At 38.4% G+C, this 21,693-nt stretch overlaps 2 protein-coding genes across 3 annotated transcripts; one reads left to right on the forward strand and one right to left on the reverse strand.

Annotated features, from left to right (window-relative positions):
- Positions 1 to 8,231: 8,231 nt before the first annotated feature.
- si:dkey-202e22.2 (netrin-4) lies at positions 8,232 to 14,184 on the forward strand. Of its 2 annotated transcripts, XR_008965113.1 has the most exons (11): positions 8,232 to 8,819; positions 9,377 to 9,822; positions 9,906 to 10,238; positions 10,885 to 11,011; positions 11,482 to 11,670; positions 11,808 to 12,018; positions 12,294 to 12,421; positions 12,895 to 12,963; positions 13,095 to 13,265; positions 13,387 to 13,830; positions 13,919 to 14,184. XR_008965113.1 is itself a non-coding variant. In XM_057362817.1 (10 exons), exons 1-10 carry the CDS (start codon positions 8,696 to 8,698, stop codon positions 13,521 to 13,523), a joined length of 1,935 nt encoding a protein of 644 aa, XP_057218800.1. In that variant the 5' UTR covers positions 8,232 to 8,695; the 3' UTR covers positions 13,524 to 14,184. The 2 variants fall into 2 exon arrangements, 1 of the variants encoding a protein (XP_057218800.1); XM_057362817.1 differs by having other exon boundaries at positions 13,387 to 14,184.
- A 170-nt stretch (positions 14,185 to 14,354) lies between these two features.
- chchd4a (coiled-coil-helix-coiled-coil-helix domain containing 4a) lies at positions 14,355 to 17,170 on the reverse strand. The gene is made up of 3 exons (XM_057362818.1): positions 17,031 to 17,170; positions 16,200 to 16,298; positions 14,355 to 16,060 (listed from the first exon to the last, which is right to left on the reverse strand). Exons 1-3 carry the CDS (start codon positions 17,050 to 17,052, stop codon positions 15,735 to 15,737), a joined length of 447 nt encoding a protein of 148 aa, XP_057218801.1. The 5' UTR covers positions 17,053 to 17,170; the 3' UTR covers positions 14,355 to 15,734.
- Positions 17,171 to 21,693: the final 4,523 nt, after the last annotated feature.

Genomic DNA, 21,693 nt, shown 5'->3' on the forward strand with positions numbered 1-21,693 from the left:
AAGAAAAAACGATTGGTTTAGTTCATCCAGCACAAGCTTCGTGCATTGCGTAATGCAACCTTTATTCAACCTACTTCTTCTTTGTTGTACATTCATATTAGCATTAAGCACTATTATTAAACATGTGAAAGCTGCAGAAAACCCACTTCTCTCTGGTGTTTTTGTACAGGCTAAGTAACTTACATATGTTCCGCTAGTATTGTTCACAGAAACGTATAGGCCTACAGTTTAATATGCTTTCTTGCCTTACGAAGTCATATACATTCATTCATTATTTAAATGTATTGCTAGTCCATTTTAATGTACACCTGCTGTTTGACAGGTTTAACACGATAAAAGTCGTACCCAGTCTTCTCAGAGCTGATAAAGTACACACAGCAGTGTGCATGTGCAGTTAAATCACTGCAGACCGCGGTTACGGTACACGGTTTTGACTAGAAGGGATACAGCTACCTCCACTGGGCATGCGCACTTCAATACATCATAATTTTTGTCAGGCTGAAAACAGTTGATTAATATTTTTTATTATTGTAAGGTTAGGTTTAGGGTTGGGGTAGGTGTATGCGTTAGCTAATGTAATTTATTGTAATTATATGGCGAGATTTTGCACCACTTGTAGCTGTATCCCTGCTAGCAACAACCGGGGTAGTACACGACGGTGATGACGTCACGTCTCCAACTTCTTTCACGTGCGTCACATAACGTACTCTGTATTTACCCAAGCGTTGTTTTAAAATAAAAATCACTGCATTTCACTTAAAGGTGACCGTAAACACAAGTATATGCGACGGCATGTCTCCAACTTCCTTCAAGTGCGTCACATAACGTACTCTGTATTTACCCAAGCATTGTTTTAAGATAAAAATCACTGCATTTCACTTAAATGTTACCGTAAACATACGTATATATGCGACAATGCTACGTACCTTTAAAATACGCATTTAAACCCCAACAAAGCATTAAAAGCAAGTTTATGTCACATATACCTTATTTGAAATTACAGGGGCTGTCCGACCTCGCCTTAAAAATAAGGTTGAGGGTTTTCAAAGCTATTATAAATCAAGTCCAAGTGTTTTAGCGAGAAGTATTTCATCTATTTTCCGCTGTCCTCAGTGTTTTTATTAACGGTCATATACTGACGCTGCAACAGTTGCTAAGGAAACGCCATTCACTCAAGGCTTGTTTTAAATTCCAGCACGAGACAAAATAGCTTGTGCGCTATAGTTGCCTTTAGTTGCTGTGGAGAGCAAAACAAACAGTACTCTATGGTTTCTTTTCTAGAGGTTTAAAGTGCATAAATAAGTAGCCTATACAATATAAAAATGCAATATAAATATGTTATATGTATATGTAGCCAGCCTACTCTCGTGAGAAAGACGGAAAGGACAAAAAACAATAAAGCAGATTTATCTTTATCGAGGCAAAAAAATAAGATAATTTTATTTTCATACTAAAGACTGTAAAATGGGATCTTAACCCATCCTTTGTCTTCACCGCCTGTCATATAATTGTATTCTTGTGGCAGATTCTAACTGACCCCCAGGGGCCTGAAGACGGATCCTCACACTCTTGGGTCAAAGGGTAACGGAATCCTCCCCTGTTTCCCATGGGAGATCACAAGCAGAAGCCACCTTCGCCCAACTGGGCCTGCACATCATCCAGGGGATGCTCAGTGTAGCATGCTTTAATTTGCTCATGTGCCTACGCCAGAGTCGGGTAAGGTCAGAGGTCAAATACACGTGTGAAATTCAAAATGAGGAGGCAGAGATGCCTTTTGACTTTGCATGCCTTCTAGCTGCCATCATTGTAAAGGACTGAAACGGCCATGACAGACTGACAGATCATTAAGGAGATTCATCAGTTCATTAAGTCAACGGGTCAAAAGTTAATGGCAGAAAAGGAAAGACTTGCCAATTAATAACATGAGAGGGCTACTTTTACCTAAACTACCGATATATGTGATGTTTATTCTGCTATTTAGTCTAATGAACTGAGACAGCTGTTATAAACTTTAGCAATGATGTTTAGTGCTCTGGGAAGAAGGAGCCCTTAAAGAAATGCTCCACCCAACACAGAAATCTCTTTTTGAGTTTGACTTTTCCTTATGAATGTTTGTGAATCACAATCGCACAGAAAACGTTTTTAATTTTGGGTGAACTATTCCTTTAATTGAGAACACAGAAACTTTTATTGAGTTGTTTTTCCCAGCCTCAATGTCAAAGTCTGCTTTTTTTCATGACACTGAAGCAGTTTCTGGCATGTTGACATTTGAAGGTCCCACTTGGGCAGCGATTTCTTTCATCTGAAGCTTAGCAGTGACCTCAGTCGCCCGTGGGACCAATCTGCTCAGAGGTTGGATAACAAAATGAGAGCATTTCTGTTTTGAAGACCCAGATCCCATCTCTTGTTCAAACAGTCTTGTGATGCTTTGGGCCAAAGCTATTAGTCATAAATTGCTGGCAGGTGTTTGAATCTATTGACATAATGTGTCCATTGAATCTGTCATTAGGAAACATTGATTGTTGAAGTCTCATTGTTGAACTGCCCAATTGTAAGAGTCTGGAAAGGAGGCTGTTCAATTTCAGAGAGAAGTATAGTTTTCTGCAAAGCAATCGATATACTGTACATGTGGTTTGAAATGAGGCAGCCATAGATTTTGACAACATGTTAAATGCTCTCTCATTTGTAATTCGCGTTGGATAGAAGCATCTGCTAAATGAATAAACGTAAATGTAACGTTTTCATTAGCTGATAAGCTGTTAAGAAAATAGAGACAGAAGTGACAGTTACTTATGATAATGATAATAGTTACTTATGAATTATGATAATAGTTATTCATCTTGATGCAAATTGTCCTTTTATTCTTATTTTCCAGTTACCCACTGTTACATTTGTAAAATCAAATTCTCTCGTAGTCCGTCTACCCTTTTCCACCCATTATCTGCTTTTTCTGTCTTTATTCCACAGGCGGTTGTGGTTGTCACGCCTGCTTGAGTGTGACTTCTATTTTGCAGTAATGAAAGCAACATGTGCTTCTAACTTTAGCCGCTCATGATACCCAGATGTTGATTTTAGAGAGGAGCAAAGGTGGGGCCCCCATCACAGTCACATAGCTAAAGAACCATGAAGAATATGAAGTCAAGATCAGATTTGTGCGTTTAGACCAGGGGACAGTGTTCTATCTCCTCTAGCAAACTGATCACATATGCAGCTGATATTATGCATGTAATATACCTCATTTTAAAATGACAAAAGATGTTTCAAAGAACGTTGGCTGTCAAACAACATTGTCCTCCATTGACTTCCATTGTATAGACACAAAACCACAGAGACATTCCTCAAAATATCTTATTTTATGTTCCACAGAAGAAAGAGCCATATACAGGTTTTGAACAGTATTTTTTGTGAATTATTCCTTTGATGCCCTACATGAGGCAATTAGCTAATTGGTTAAACATGAGGCAAGTTCAGATTTTTAGAAGCAGTTTAAACAGCCCTCCAACGGTGCATGACTATCATCTGTTCTATTTAATGGGTGAAATGTATACACCATCAGGGCACGGAGAGTCACATTAACACTATAGGACTTTAAGTGTGTGTGTTTTATGAGAGAATGAACCGTGGCCCAAAATGGTGTTTCTTATGCCAGACGGCTAGACCAAAGGTGCTTAATGGCTTTAATGGTAACCTTTGCACCTCACAGGACCTTACAATGGCCATTAGGGGTTGGATGAGATCACGGGTGGATGATCTGGTCTGCATGTGGTAATAAAAGAGAGAGGTTTCACTTGCATGTGATGAGATTAGATTAATTCAGTTTCGTGTGGAGAAGATCCAATTTTATTTTCTTCTGACAGTGTAAAAATTGTATATGCAAAAAAAATTTCTTCCAAAGTGATGCTAGGAAACATACACACATTTTTCCACTTTATTTACAGTCTAGATCTGTATGTTAATATCCTGATGAGATGATTCAGAAAACTTGTGTTTGCAGTAGTTCGATCTACTGTTTACCCTCAACAATAAAGCTTGGAAATTGTTAAATCCCTCAGTAAGCACTTGACTTATTTGCATTGTGCACCCCTATGAAGAATGGGGGGGGGGGTGTTTTTGCATGCCCGTACAGACTTCCATATGTGTGGGAAGATTTACCCCGCTTAATAAAATGTGGTATCAGCTGCGTCAGGGCACTATACCAATCAAACCCAAACCTCTTCAATGAAAACCACCCCTCTTAAAATTCCTCTCATTCCTGCTTCTTAAGACCTAATAACGTTGAAATTAAATGGATTTGGAACGCTGGACCATATGTGAGTGTTTAAGCGCATCCATTCCCATTGTATACAAACATGCGCTTGCATGCTCCCCCATTTGCACTTGCGTAAACTGTGACGTGCGTGGAACGGTTAGGTATACAAACAACGCAACATGAAAAAAAAACATTAGCTACACACATGCACATGCTCTATTGCTTTGGCATCTCTCTACATGTTCCACAGGAATCTAAACTGTCATAGCCATTTATCTGGCCTCTATCATCACCCGCTTAATCTCACTCATTTATTCTCAGATCAAAGCAGCACACTGTAATTTAAACCTACATAAAGACATTCAAATTTTCATGTGTCTAATTTCATCCATCCCTCATTATATGTGGGCTTTCCATTATACAGTACAAGATAAACACCTTTCTAAAGTGCATGAACGTACTTTTGTGCCAAAATCGCTTAGCAGTCGTTTTAACATTTGATGGCCGGATGACAGAAATTGCTGTAATGAATGAGGATGATTTGTAAACATTTATCACTGATGGGTTGCCACTGTTACAAAAAATACCTTGAGAAATAACAATCTATCAAACCTTAAGAAATAACAATCTGTAACCATTGACTTGCACTGTGCACAATAAGCATTGCTTTTTCCTTTGTCATAGGAGGGACAAAGACTGAACAAAGGCAAAGATACACACTGAAAAGAGCTTGTCATGTCCATTTCTCCCCTGGAGAGAAATATTTTAGCCTTGTTTGCCAATGCAGCAACACTTTGTCCTATTGCTTTGTGAAAATATTTTAATGAGCTCTTGAAAAACTTTATTGGATGCACGCTGCGTTTAAATGAACCACAATTCCCATAAATCCAATTAACTTTTGAATTTTTAGCATGCAATATACATTTACACATTGATTTGTATGGCCCTGAGCTTTTCCTCATCTTTCAATAAGGGTACACAAAACACATAACGGTAAGCTAAACAACAAAGTATCCAGCTAATAATTCACAAAATCAGATAAAGTGTGCCAACAATGTGTCATCCATTTGAAATCTATAGGCGGAAATATATGTCTATTAATTTCTGTTTTTACATTCACTCTTAGCAGGTAAATATATATGTGCCAAGGGGTCATCCACTAATCCAGACATCCCCTGAAATACTTACAAAGTGGAATTTCGACACTGCAACTCCTTTATTAAAACGGCCATTGCTTTACTTGGGAAAGAAAAAACTCACAGACACTTAAAAAAACTTAATGATTAAATAGCTGTTTTTAAACTTATGATTTACATATAAAGATTTAATCACACATGAAGTCATTAACATTCAGCAAACTGTTTTTTAGAATGTGGTTTCTTTGGCAACAGTTTAATGTATCAATATGTTGATGACAAAATATAAAGCCAAAGAACATTTGGCTGAATATTTCTTATTGTAATTTTTACCTACATCCAACACGCACGCACGCACACGCACACGCACACACACGCACACGCACGCACACGCGCACGCACACACACACACACACACACACACACACACATATAGTATATAATATAGCATATATATATAATAGTTTTAACAAGATCAAGAATCCTTTGATTCTCTCAAAACGTTGACATCCTCTAAATCAAACCTGCAATTCTCACATCTGAAAGTAGTAAATATTAACAGCTCACAGCTAATTCACCATCAATAGGATTACCATAATCTCCAATAAAGATAGTTAGTTCACATGCAGTTTGCAGGAGAGCAAAAAAGCTGCCCTGCAAACTTTAAAAGGAGTGATATTATGTTTGAAGATGAAGGCTTCAAGGCTTCCATGACTTTCTTTATGACTTGGAGGGCAGCCAGACGCTGTAGTGAGTGTTGGGATGAATGAAAGCATGAACAAACGTATGGAGGATATGAGACTGGGGGAGGGAAAGTCATACAGAGTAGAAAACTCAAAACAAGAAGAGAGACAAGCAAAAAAAAGTAAACTATTTATTTATGTCAGAATGTATATTTTATGTTTTAGTAAAGTGTCATTTCTGTGACCCTGATGGAAAAGCTTGAACACAGGCAATAGTTTTCAGCATGTAGCATGCATTTTTTCATTAGCTGTTTTTGTGTGCTGAGGATTTGGTTTTTTTTTCAGTTCATAAGCTTGCAGGTGAAACATACCATCAGAAACTAGTTAGGTTCAAAGGAGCACACCAACAAACAAGCGCTTACTGGAATTTTGCACAAATTGTAAACAGGTTTTACGGTACGTGGCTACAATTAAACTTTGCCTTGTAATGTGTCATAAAACCAAAGACTTCATTTGATTCTTTTTGAATCAATTAATGTGGTTTTGAACCACATTGACCCTTTTTTCACAAATCATGGATTGTCTCTGTTGTAGCCTATAATTTGAGAAAAACATAATACATTCATTGTCTTTGTTTGTGAATAACAGTTTTATTGATTTTCATAAGAAAGACATCAAGACACAAAGAAATTATTCCTAATGACTTTGGTGTTTGTTTTTGTGTAGTTCCATAAGTGCAATTCAACGTCTGTTTTTTTTTTTGTCAAATGCTCAGAAATGCAAAACAAGTGTTAAGAGTGCATTCAGCCATGTCGTGACACCACTGGGGGGAATTTTTTGTCCATTTGTCATAGGATAAAATGTTTGCAAGGTTAACTGATTTGTTTAAATTTTTACCATCTTACCACATGCATATTTGATGAAACGGGGCATAGTTCATAACTTGACTGACCATGACTTCATCACACAGGTGCCAGTCAGTTGGTGATTCTGAACTTCAGCCAAATTTATTTCCATTGGGTCTGAAGTAGCCTATATATATTGCACAATATAATTGTAATATTGCACATTATACTTAAACATTTAATGCCAAGTGTTTTATGTTGGCTTTATGTTTAAATGTACAGAAAATATATGTTCATACCATTAGGCAAAAACATGCCATGAACATGTCAAATGTCCTGCCTATAACCTTAATGTCACAATAACCAAGAGGTGTCCCCAGAGTTATTTGTGTATATAATTCAACATTCCTTAAGTGAAACATCAAAAGCACCCATAACTAACAGAAGTAATGTAGAAGAAAACAATAAAGAAAGGGTACATAAAATACCTTCCTCACCCCATTAAAATGAGCAGGTTTGAGTGTTCTGTTAGTGTATTCATTTTCTGGACTTCTCTGTGTGGCTGGATCGCATTAACTTTTTTCTCCAGCATCAACAAATCTGAATTCATTCATGCACTTGGATGTGCAATAACCAATAAACCCAGAAAAATGGTTTACATAAATAAATATAATATGATAGATAAATTATTATAGCATTGTATTTTTTACAAACAAACAGAATTATATTAATTAAGCCTATTAAAGGGACAGTTCTGTCACCGTTTACTCACCACAAGTTATTCTAAACCTGTGTTAATTTCCTTGTTTTGCTGAAGACAAGGGAAGATATTTGGAAGAATGTCAGTAACCAACCAGATCTCATCCCCCATTTACTGCCATAGTAAGGAAATAACAATGGGAATCAATGGGGGATGAAATTTGTTTGGTAACTGGCATCTTCAAAATATCTTTCTTTGTGTTTAGCAGAACAAAGAAAATTGTACAGGTTTGGAACTATCTGAGGGTAAGGTGAGCTTTCCTTTAATAATAATATAATGTCACAATTTAACATCATATGCTAAGCTATTATAATGGTACTTCTCGTCCGCTTTTTGTACTTTTTTGGATAGTCACAAATCATCATTATGTTAAACTGTCTGGAGAAGTGAAGGTTTGACATCTTGGTTCATCATAGGAATGAAAATCATACGGGTTTGGAATTTGAACACTGTGACTGCATTACTGTAGTATTTCAATGGGGGCAGTGGAGAGTCCTTCAAATACTTCACATTCAAGTCAGTTGGAGACAGCGTTCATTCATATCTATCTGGAGAATCTGAGCCGCGGCGCTGCGCATTACGCACTGGACCTGGATCGATCCATAGACTTTTCTAAAGTGCCTCGGGGTTTCTCTTCATTTTGGTTTCCTAGCTGTAAGGAGCGTCATGACCACACATAGAAAACACAAGGATTAACTCTTTCATCTGAATGCGCAAAGACAACAGTGTCCACGTTAAGAAGGTCGACATTGGACAGGTGCATCTAACATCGCATCCCCAGGTCTTCAGCATCAGAAAACCTTCCTTATTGACTATCTGTGAAAATGGATGACCTATAGCCGGATCTTATCAAACTCTTTACGTTATCTCCAAACATTTACATTTAAACATTTGGAAGACGATGTTATCCAAACCTGCTTACAGAAGTGAGGAGTACAACGGAGGCAATAGCATATAGGACAGATGATGAAGAATGATAAATAGCTAAATGATGCACTGGGAGATTATATAGTTTTTAACGTATGGATAAACATCTTGTCTATAGAATGATAAGCATGATACCTGCCCGGCAGAGAGCTCGGTTTGTGATGCGCATATTGAATTGCGCATTTTTCCTGTTTCCTGGATTTTTGCAAGGCTTCAAAGGTGAGTCAGAAAAGGAAATTGCGTATCCAATTTTCTTGTTGAAAGGTTAAAATATTACGTCCGTACATACAGTAACAGTTTAGTAAAATGCGTAACAGTTCGTTGTTCAAGGTACATTTACCTGTAGGCCTAGTTTGAAATGTTATGAAAGTATTTCGTATAGTCATACTGTATTTACATTTTTATTCTTCCATTTAATTAATCAATTACTTAATCATAATGAACTTCCAGATCCATAAAATATTATTCTTGTTTATGCTTTTCATGCAAACTTTCATTTAACAAAGTTTGGAAGTGTAAATGTTGCAGTTCTGTCTACTCTTTATGATACCATCTGAAACAACACCTCAATAACATTTTGGCTCAGTGAAAGCTAACTGAAAATTTATAATGGCTTAGGTTGTCAAAGACATGTCAGAACCTGACTGTAATGTTTACAATAGCTCCGTGTCCAAAGATTTCATCTCATCTACTTTTTCTGCACTCCTGCAGTGCTTGCATTTGTGTAAATGTGTGCGCATGTTTGCACCTCTATTCTCTTGGCTCTTTTTTTTCAGAGTCCAGATGTGTTGAATACGCCTGCAGCCCTCCTATGGGTAACTTGGCCAGTGGCAGGACCCTCTTCACGCTTTTCAACTCGTCCTGCTTGCCAACCCACCCACGCTGTGTAACAGATCTCCATCCTCCTTCCATGATGTCCGATGACCCATTTTTTCATCCAGATACTTGGTGGGCTTCTGCGGTGGCCGCTGGAGAAAAGGATGAAATCCGTCTGGACTTGGAAAAACGGTTCTGCCTGACTCACGTTGTGTTGTCGTTCCGGTCTCCGCGTCCTGCTGCTATGATGCTGGAACGCTCGCAGGACTTCGGTCAGACCTGGGAAACGCTAAAGCTGTTTGCCAGGAACTGCAGTGAGATGTTCGGGGTCCCTGATGATGCGAGCCAAGCAGGAGCTCTATGCACATCCAGATATTCCAATGTGGTCCCATGCAGCAGAGGAGAGGTAAAAAACAAGAATGAGCCGCTAAAACACCAACAATATCACAAACAATATCAAATTTTTCTTCTTCATTGTGATGTTTTCAGATCATATTCCGGTCCATAGGATTGGGAAGTGGGATTGTCGATCCTTACAGCCCTGAAGCTGTGTCCCGTCTCACACTGACTAACCTGCGAATACAGCTTTTAAAATCTCAGCAGTGTCCACCCTCCAAGGGTCAACGGAGCATCCTGGACCCCTCAAACGCCTCATTTTTACCCACAGTGCACAGCAGGTCACTCACGGCTCTCACATCCACCTCAGCTCAATTAGATTCAGTGCCTTTTGCCATCTACTATCTTGTGGCTAAAGGGATGTGTCTGTGTCATGGTCATGCTGAAAATTGCCTTCCTAAAAATAAAGGACAAGATAGCAATACGGTAAGTCTATCTATTTTTTTGAGAGAATTATGGGATGAGCAGTCACAAAGAGACCTGCTCTGGCAGATCAATCACATTTACATTTAATGCACTTGAAGTGCTTTAAAGGGACAGTTCGCCCAAAAATATGTTTTTTTTTCATTATTTACTCAAGTTCATTTTATTCCAAACCTGTATGAGTTTCTTTCTTCTGCAGAACACAAAAGAAGATATTTTGAAGAACGTTGGTAACCAAACAACATTGGACCCCATTGACTTCCATTGCATGGACTCAAAACCAGACATTTCTCAAACTATCTTGCTTTGTGTATTACATGGCATGAGGGTGAATAAATGATAACAGGATTTCTATTTTTGGGTGAACTATCCATTTAGGGCTATAGGTATTAAATGCACATGCATGCCGACCCATGACCATGCTGAGCTGCTGTAAAAAATATATTAGATGACTTCAACTGCAGCTGTTTTGTTTTACTACACTTTCAACTGCACAGTTTCCTGGTCTGCATACTTGAGGGCGTAAGTGCACTCAGCCGCTTGTCAGAAAAATATAATTGCCTGTTATATGTATTTTTAGACGGCTTCGTGGATTTGTGTGGCTTGAATGGGCAGCAGCTGAAAGTAACGTGATTGCTCTGGATTGCAGGTGTCTGGCGTGTGCGTGTGTACCCACCACACAGCTGGTGAGCACTGCGAGAGATGTGAGCCGCTCTACAATGACCGACCTTGGAGGGCGGCCAACGGAAGCAGTGGCGAGAGCAACACGTGCCAGAGTAAGAATCTTTGGATATTCTTTGGATATTGTGGTAACAATATTGATATTGACTACAATGGTTTTTTCTTTCGTTCTGTTAATATGCATATGGACCATCAGAACTGCCATATCAAAGTCTAAAGTAATTTTTTGCCTGTAGTTAAAAATGTGTTCAGCTATACATTTACATGACCACATTTGGCAGATGCTATAATCCAAAGCAATTTACTCTTTATTCAATCTATACTTGTTCATCCATATGTGTGGTCCCTGGGGATTAAACCCTTGACTTTTGCTTTTCTAAGGCAATGCTCTTCCAACTGGGCTACAGGAACTATAAAACAGAGGAAGATTTTAAAAGGCAGTTTTGAGGGTTTAGTGTGAGACTATTAAAATGTCAAGGACTGTCTTTACTTTTTATCTGTCTTGTGCCTCACAGGTTCCACTCACTAATAATGTCTGCGTCTGTCTCTTTCTTCATCTGTTCAGAATGTGAGTGTAATGGCCACGCAGAGAGCTGCCACTTCTCACAGCGAGTGTGGTTGTCCACAGGGGGCAGTAGTGGGGGCGTCTGTGATAGCTGCCAGCATAACACTGTGGGCCGCCGGTGCCAGCGCTGTTGTCCTGGATACCACCGCCACCCTGCCCGACCCCTCAACTCGCCGCATGCTTGCACACGTAAGACAGTCTGAAAGGGAAATAAATGCACTTTAGGCTTAGCTGTAATATAAAATATATGTCAGCTCTGTCATTTGTAACCCTGCATTGTAATGCTCAATGTAAGTTCATCTTTTCTGTTTGCTTTTCTATTGTAGGATGCTTGTGTGACCCAGTTGGCTCTGTGTCAATGAGCAGCGAGACGCCATGGTGCCATCCCAGAAGTGGGCAGTGTCACTGTAAACCTGGTGTGGGTGGTACCACCTGCAGTCATTGTCTCCCGGGGTACTGGGGCTTTGGAGAGGAAGGCTGCAAAGTTTGTGTGTGCCCTTTGACCTGTGACCCCATCACAGGTCACTGTCCAGACAGGTCGGAACTATGTAGAGTTCAAAGCGTTCAAAGTATAAAGAGTGCAGTTAAACACTCTAACATAAAAATGAGTTGAGAGTTCAGAAAACAATAAAATACCTTTTACATTCCCATTGATAATACAGACTAAATATAGACTAAAAAGACTAAATTATCCACATAAGAATGTTAGAAGAAATGGCAGGAACAAAGTTATTACTCAACTAAAATATAATTCAATTGAGCAATTTTTCTCAATGTCTTTGTTTTTGGTGTCTGTTGTTTTCCTTTTCCAGCAGAGGGAATGTCAAGCTTTACAATGTACCCATTGGTGGGAAAATTCCTGAACTGTCCCACTTTAAACCTCAAGAGGATGAGAGGGTGTGGCCTAAAGAACTCGCAGTCTCTGCACTGTACTTCACAGGTGAGCCGACTACAGTAACAATACATTCCACAGTAACAAAGACTATTGTAAAACGTGGGAAACCACAACACTATTTAGGATCTGATGTTTCAAAGTTGTGTCAGCCCTTCAAAACCTATTAACCTAAAATCATCAAAAAACATGTCAAGGATGCCAAGATCATAATTCACCTCAATATTTAAACAAAGAAATAGCCAATTTTGCAATAACAAAATGATACATTTTTTCCTCATTTAAAGCTCATTTTTATGATTTGGCTTTTTTCACAGTTACATTGTTTACTATATGGAAATCTCACAATGCAAAATAGCTTGATGATCCTAAAAATATACTTCTTTGTCTCTGTATAATTGATCATTTCTAACCTTACTTAAACATGTAATATAAATATATATAATATAAATGTTTATGAATTTAAACTTATCATTAACCTAAATAAAAAAGTTGTGTGCAATTTGTTCATTTCTGGACAGGAAAGTGTAGCTGTAAAGAGAAAAGGCTGAAAAGTATGTCTGATCTTTGTAAGATGAAACATGCATATGGTAAGCCGGTTTTTCTTGTAATGCATTTAAAATTCATTTTATGTATTGATTCATTGGACAAATAGAGGAGATGCCATTTACAGACTGAAGCTGTGTGAATTGAGTGACTTGACTGTTTCTGGTTGCTGTAGTGATCAAAGCCAGTGTGTTAACGGCTCATGATAAAGGCACACACGCCGTTGTCCAGGTGAAGGTGAGAAAAGTGTTTCGTTCCGGAAAACTGCCTCTCTTGCAGGGCACACACAATGTGTACCCGCTGTCCTGGACCAGCCGTGGCTGCACCTGCCCCATTCTTAACCCAGGTGCAGTGCCCAAACATCTTTATTACTCTTACAGTCCTATTTACATAGCACCTGTAGTACTGAGAATATATGAAACATGTCCTGTGTTTCCAGTGTCTGACTATTGTTTCTCTACCTTAAGGTGGGAGTTATTTGCTGGCTGGTCCAGAAGAGCTAAACACAGGGAGGCTATTGGTCACAATGCAGAGCCTTGTGGTGCCGTGGACCCCAACCCTGGGCTTTCAAGTTACAGAAGCACTGCACCAGGCCTGCCTATGATGATAACCAGAATATAGCACAACATTGTGCAAACTTGAAAGACTTTCCAGACCTATCTTACCAAAGCAGCTGGAAAAATGTATGGACCAGATGTAATGTAATGAGGTCAATTACCACAGGAATCTTAACTAAAATACTGAAGACAATTCAAAAAGGATGTCCATGGCATAAAACCGGATATACAGAATAGTCCTTTTAACTTCTTGACCATCTGGATATCAAGAACAGTTTGGACGAGGCTCTTTTAAAACACCTGCTTCTCGTAGTGGCTAAAAGAGAATCTCGACAATGGATTTCCAAAGCACAAGTACTCGCTTTTCTTTCCTGTGTTTATGTACTTCCTATTGAAACAGATAGTCGTTTTGATGGGCTCATCCCTGTTTTTTTCCTTATAGTCGCAAGGCAAAACCACACTTGACAGCTCATCTGATGGACCAAAGAAAGTAATGAAAATGAATTTTAGCCACTTCCTTCGCAAACCAATTGAAGAATTGAATGGAAATCAATTCAACTTTATGGAACACACTAGTTGAAGATAACAGAAAGCAGGCATAAACTCAAATCCAGACAAATTGATTTGAAAAAAGATATGAACTGAAGGAACCAATGATAGGTGTGTTATTAGGACAATTGAGAAGCACTGATCTTTGCATGAAGAGACTCGTTTTTGTGAATTCAATCTTTTATATATCACTTCACGTGTATTTAATTTGCTTGTTCGGTTGTTTAAAAAACATTTGACATATTTTTGAAAAATGGAAAATGTACATGACTCATTCAATTTTCCCCAGTCCTTATTACTTACATTTTTTACTCAGTATATTTTTTATTAAAACATATTTTATGAACAGAAAAATCACAGCTGTAAAATCAAGTGTTTTGTCACAAGAATTATGTTGTTAAGGCTTAGAATGTATTAGGACAAATCATTTCACAGACAGGCAGACATATTAACACAGAAACTCTTGGAGATACAGCCAGATTTGTAAATCTTTTGCCTATATAAACTGATTAAAATGTACACGAAGGCATGTGAACTTAAAGGGATACTTCAGCCAAGAAAAAAATTTCCCCATGTTTTACTCCCCCTCAAGGCATCCTAACTGAATATGACTTGCATATGACTCGCTTCAGAACACCACGGAGCCGTGTCGAGCAGTTCTTTGATAGATGGATGCACTTTTTGGAGCTTCAAAAAATGTACCCCCATTCTACCGCTTGGAAGTAAAAGGATACGTGATATTATAACTCCGACTGCATTATTCTTCAAGAAAAAAGTCATATTCAGTTAGGATGCCTTGAGGATGAGTAAAACATGGGGAAATTGTATTTCTCGGCAGAAGTATCCCTTTAAACATATTTCAAAGTCAATGTGCTGACCAGGCTTGTTTTGTAACTCATGATAACTTTAGTTATAAGATGTATCTAATTATACTTCAATTCTAAACCCCCGCTCAAGGTTAGTATGGGTTGTGGGACAAAAACGGTCTTATAAACACTGCTTAACGTTAGATACTTAAAACACACCCAACAAGTCTTCAGGATAATGGATATCTGCATTCACTAGCACAGCAGGTAAGGTTGCTGTTGGTTTACTTCTGCCCCCTACTGTTTGTACCTGGTACAGAAACTTGGGACTAAATCCTCTCAAACACACAAAGTCACTGAACTTTGCTTCATGAAATTGTTTAATCATTCTATATATAAAAATAATAATCACAGGAAATGTATGTAGACCTTCAAGCTTGAGTAAACATTTCTGTACGTGAGGATAACAGAACTCTGAGCTTCAAAATACAGATGCCAAATGACCTTTGATCTGTAGTAATTCACAATACAAACAAGCTTAGGATAGTTTGTGGGGCAGAAAATAACCCAGAAACACAGCTGGTCGATTAAACGGGGCAACCTAGATGAGGTGGTGGAATAAATCAGAGGTCCAGGTGCCAAGTGACTGATCACATGCCCATCTGCAAAACTTTTAAGCATTGTCCTACATTTGTTGTCATGCTGTTGCCTACATATATAGTGCTTTTTATTGTCATCACAAATCTATTCATCAGATACACTTGAAGGGCTTCTCCCCCTCTGCACCAGTGCATCATGCAGCCAGGTCAAGAGAAAACCGGTCCAATGGCGTCACATATCATCTCTATACTCTAAAGTGGAGCCGTCTCTGCTGTGATCCAAAAGGAAATGAAGCGAGTAATATTAGCTAGCTGCTGGGTTTTCTGTGGCTGCTGATTCAGAATCAGGAGAGGGTACAGAGTCTGTTGAAGTGGATTCAGTAGGTGTAGTATCAGCCCCTCCAGAGGGGGCACTGTCATTGTCATCCTCCTGTGGATAGAGCTCAGGGTATTTCTGCATACATTCCTGCATACTCCGGAAGTTTTCCACACATTCGGACCCCTTTACCTCCTCCTTGCTATAGTGGTAACAAGAAAAGGCTTCCTTGAACTGCTGTCCACAGGGCCCGCTAGCCATACCACCCAGACATGGGCAGTTCCAGTTTATTTCCCCATTGGGTAAAATAAGACCTAGAAGAATGACATCAAATTGAAACGTTGAGTAACAACAGGAGAGCTGAGCAACACAAGTGATATTTCAGTCTAAACTATTTAAATAAATCATCTTTATCTTTCGTCAGAATACAAATGTCAACAAAGGAAAACTTACCGTGATCCTCATAAGGATCATTGGGGTCATCTTCAACAAGCTCAGCATTACTAGGGGCTTCATGATCCTCCTTGGTCACAAATATGATGCGATCTTTACCTAACATGAGATGAATACATGAAAACAATACTCATTATTAATCCACCATTATTTGGAATATATTTAGGTGATCTTAACAGAGCACAGTCTATGGAGGTTATGACCCTGTATGACTCACACTTAGGTTAAAACAACACATACCTGTATTCTGTACAAAAAGAATAAACTGTACATAAACTTCTGTGTTTATAGTTTATATACAACTCAATCTATAGTACAAACTTTAACCTTGTTGCATTGTTATGTTGCAGTATGACAGGTATGTAACCCATAACCTGTACATAAAAAATAACTATTTGTACAACTAACCAGTGCCCAGGTTATGACCTTGCTGGCACCTGCTGGTTGAAGACTTACGAAATGGGGCCATGACCTTAGAAAAATGACTAAATCCCAATAAATAATGTCTTGGACTTGGACGTATGACATTGCATTACATTTTAGCTGTATGACATTTATTTTATACCATGCTACATACGTGTGGTCACAAGGAATGAATTATTCAGCAATTTATAAATGGAACTCACTGACACATTGAATATACAGCACATGAACAAGACTGACGTTATTTTACAATCCTACATATTAGGATAGTTATATTAGGAAATATTAGTAGCACACTTTGATTGGTAAGAGTGACTTTTAAGGGCATGAGCCCTAGCCACATAGCTAAATGACATTGAAAGCCAGGTATTAAAAGCGATTGTGCTGTAAAATTCACTTCAGTCATACCTTCCTGCTTGCAGTACGACATGTCTGCAGTAAAACTCCTCTGATCGCCGTTTATCCGAGCAATGTAATTCAAACACCGGCACAACGATCAATCCACACGCCTTACATCAACACCAGCATGGAGCAGCGAGGAAGCGAAGGTAACCCTATGACGTCAGGACATATGGAATTCAAAATAAAAGTTGGTAATAGATTTTAATGTAAAAGTCAAGAAACGTGTGACTGGATCTAGACTATAAAGTTAACAACTAAATAATATATATTAATTAAAATATCATATTCATTGTTATTTAACAATGAGCTAATTTCATAATTATAATCAATCCTTTCACTCTAATACTACATATTTCGTTCGGTCTATCTCTAGCTTTCAAAACAGGCCTTGGTGTTTCTGTAGATTACGTTTACATTTCGCAGCCTGTTTTAAGATTGACATGAAATACAAAAGGTTCTGTCTAGTTACTCAAAATCTCGATAGTTAGACTTTAGTCGTGAGCAAGTTTGAAACTTACGCTTGCCATGCATTGATTTCGCTTATTTTAAATGTGTACATAGTGACGTTAACGCACGTTAACGGGTTTGTTACGAAAGAAAATTTCAGTACCACAAGAGGGCAGAATTACCAAGACTTTACGGGAGCTTTACCATTGTCCTTTAATAATGGAAATAACATTTTAACAGTGACCTTTCAGTGATACACAGCCTACTGGACTGTCCTTTAGAGAAACATTCATTTTATGTGTTTGCTTTTTACAATCGTAGGAAACACCTTATTCAGTTCCTGTTCGGTCTTGGCTAGGGATACAGCCTCCTCCACTGGGCATGCGCACTTCAATACCGCATATTTTTTTGTCACGCTGACAATTTGTTTTATTGTAAGGTTAGGTTTAGGGTTGGGGTAGGTGTAGGCGTTAGCTAGTGTAATTATTGTTATTTTATGGGCGAGATTTTGCATCACTGTATCCCTTCTAGCCACAACCTAGGCTACAGCTTCCTCTCTGTCGGCAGGCTACCTGCACTAACATCTTTGATCTTTAGTGTTTTTAGGAGAATGCCATCTGCTGGCCGTCTTCAGTATTTTCAGGAATATACATGAGACCGACATTGAGATGTCTGCCTTTTGTATCAAGCTTGTATTTAAGTGTTTAGCTGACAGAGAGCTGGTACATTGAGAGTCAGTGTGGTGGAGTCACGCTCATCAGCTTTACAGGAATGCCAGCCCCCGTTTTATCAGTGAAGGGATGGTGTGACGCAACCTCTGTTAACCTTGAAAAATGTTTACCAGTGGTGCTGTATTTTTCAATCTTTAGGACAAGAGGGGTTCAAATTTTTAAGTGACAACATTATAGTATTGTAAAATAGGTCTGTATAACTATAGTATGTGTCTTTTGAAGCCATATTATGCTTTGAGTTATCACAAGAACAAAATGTAAGTGATTTATGACAGGCATTCTTTTCTGCAATATCTCTTGGTATTGTATTTGTGCTTGTGTATTTTCAAATGTAGCATTCTTCTAAATATCTTCTCTTGTGTTCTGCAGAAGACAGAAAGTCATGCAGGTTTTAAGTGTGGGTGAGTAAATGATGACACAATTTCCGTTTTTGGTTGCACTATCCTTTTGGGTTTTGTGTTCCATGGAGAAAAAACATCAGCTTGGTTTTCAGACTTGAGGTTGAGCAAATGATGACAGAATTTCCATTTTTGGATGAACTGTTACTTTAGGATTTATATCTGGGTGGTCGGTTTTGCTACTGTATAAAGGAGAACCGGCGTCTGCTCCAATATTGGGAGATTTGTGGGTATAAGAGAGAGTTTTAGCATTGAAAGACTACAAATCCCATGCTTTTGTATACAAAACAGTGAAATTGTATGTGTGATAAACTGTGTATTTTCAGATTTACTGAAACAGTGTAGGTGGTCTTTTACTTTCTTGGAACAAACTTATTCTTTGACTGGCATTCAGAACGCTTATGTAATTGCTTCTGTCTGGGCTTGGTTTCTTTTGTTTTTTTCTCTCATTTGACCATGTGTGTAATAAATGTTATGCATTATTTTAAGTATGAAGTGCAGCTGTTTTAAATTATATCAAATAGTAACCCTTCCCATGTAAAGGATATTGTAAATTATAAACCAACCTTTCAGGCAATGTGATATTTATAACAGTTAACCCAATGGTTGTTAAAAATGAAGACAGATTTTTACAGTTTGGTGGTTGGCTGCTTGGCGATCTCACACTGTCTGCCTTCACATTAACACCCTGATTCACCAGACGTTGCCTCATTCGTGCTGTGTTCCATTGTTGGTGATCTGTCCACAGTGTTTGTCATCCAGAGCCTTAGGGACAGAGAACCAGTATGAACCAGGTCATTGCGGATGGGCAATCCTTGTCACAAAACATCCCCACTGTTTCAGCATTGAAAACATGATTATTGTATTTTGGATTGATGCAGTTTGTGTGCATCTCCAAATGCATTACAATGAAGAAACCAGGCTTTAATACATGAAGAAAACAACACAGTACTGTATTTTTAAACAAATCTCTAACACTCCACACCAACCTGTTCAGGCAGAAAAAAAGAGAAGATTAGTAAAACTTTAGCCTGACGGACGGTATAAAACAAACCAAGGCATTACATTGAAGATGCAACGTGAATTCTTTTGACCATTCAACACGGATGTAGCTACTCAGAACACCTTAGCAACTGCATAACAATGCCCTGAAAACAACCCTGAACATCCTAGCGTCATAGTCTGGCTTTGTATGGGCAAGCAAGCAAGCACCGTACTGTACACAATTTCTTGTGCCCAATCTTAATTTTAAAGTCCCGGTGAACCGGAAGTTGCAATCGTTTTTACTTCCATATTTTAACGCATTTCCGAGTGAAATGGAATTTCAAATGCGAAAGATAGTGGCTGTGGCTTTCGTCTTTCTCTGCGATTTGATTGGATGTATAAAAACAGCCGTTGCATTTTGAAATGGAACTGGCAGTTGAAGGGGAGAAGTTAACTGATGCTCCGCCCAAGCCGTCTTACATAGTCCCTATGGCTGGAATACACTACAAGACTTATAAAATCTGAACAGATTTTTTAAAACTAGACATCATACACTTGCAGACTTTTTGAAAGTTTCAGATAGAAACACGATCAAATCTGCAGACTGGCACAGACTTTCTGCAACAAGTCCAGACTGAAAATCTGAGCAAAAGTCTTGATAGTCATTACAGGAAGGAAGTGCATTTTCAGATTTTAACTAAAGATTATGAGGGCACACAAATTTTAAAGAGAAAATGAGCCACATTGATAAACTATTTACAATAATCGCTGCAACATTTCATGAAAAAATAAGCATTGTAATTTTTTTATTTCACTGTGACTTTAAGTCTTCATGTTTTAATTCTTACAATATGACTTTCTTCTGTGGAGTTTAAAATAAGATATTTTGAGAAATGTCTCAGGGTCCATAAAATGGAAGTCAATGGGGGCCAATGTTGTTTGTTTACCAACAACTTTCAAAATATCGTCTTTTGTGTTCTGCAGAAGAAAGAAAGTCATACAGGTTTGGAATGCCATGAGGATGTTTTCTCTCCATTCTTTCCATGTTGTTTGGTGGTCCAACTTTCTCTGGATAGATTTTGGATGAAGACTTGGATTTGGTAAAACACTGAACCCTTTTTAATCTACCAAAAAAGCATTTACAACGTAAATGGCATTCTTCAGTCTTGTTTTGAGAAATATTAATCTACTTGGATTCTCCAATCAATTTTGCCTGAATGTGACCCTTATTTTGACAGAATATTAGAACTTTAAGGGGCAGTTTCCCAGACAGGCCTTGAGCCTAGTCCCAGACTCATTTAAATGTTAGAGGTGTCTTAATCGAAAACAACTTGCACTGACATATCTTAAAATATATCAGTGGGACGGTCTTGTCTCAAGATGCCCACCAGTAATGTTTTTTGTAACGTATGTTTTTAAAAACTACTTAAATATCCTTATTTAACCAAGGCCTAGTCCTGGTTTAAGATAATCCCTGTCCGGGAAACCTCCAGGAGCGTGCATTGTCATTTGAATAAGCATCAGTAAGAACGTTGAAGGCTCATTAGGCGCTCTATTGTTGTGTTATTTAATGGTTTTCTCATGCTCCAAAAACCAGAGGAATGATTTAATTTGGAGTAGGGTGGTTTTTAGCGTGGCCTTCTGATTTATTTTATTCTCTCGCCCAATGAACTATTTAACCACAAATTAAATGTATAATAATGAACTCTCATTTTTCCAGACATTTTCTCCACTGTAGCTCTTTTTACTAGAACAATGAAATATCTTGACCCTGAATCAGTCGAGGCCTTGCCTTTGACTCTATTGTAATCTAACTCCATTTGTTTCACGTTGCATCCAGAATGTAGTTTCATTTATCCCGTCGCCATAGAAACCACTGAGGAATCTGTTTAAAACGAACCTGAAACAAATAACTCACGGAATCAATGTTCCCCCATGACTTGTATTAATTCATTCCCCTCCTGAAGCCGCATGGGGTCAGATAATATTTTATAGATTATAGCCGCGCTGCGCCCCTGGCGATCCGTGTTCTTTTCTTCAGTCTGCACCAGGTCTGAAAGAGAAATTGTTCAATGTCATGAAAGCACCATATAATGCTGTGACAAATCC

Source organism: Triplophysa rosa, linkage group LG20 (assembly GCF_024868665.1).
Source record: "Triplophysa rosa linkage group LG20, Trosa_1v2, whole genome shotgun sequence".
NCBI classification, from domain to species: Eukaryota; Metazoa; Chordata; class Actinopteri; order Cypriniformes; family Nemacheilidae; genus Triplophysa; species Triplophysa rosa.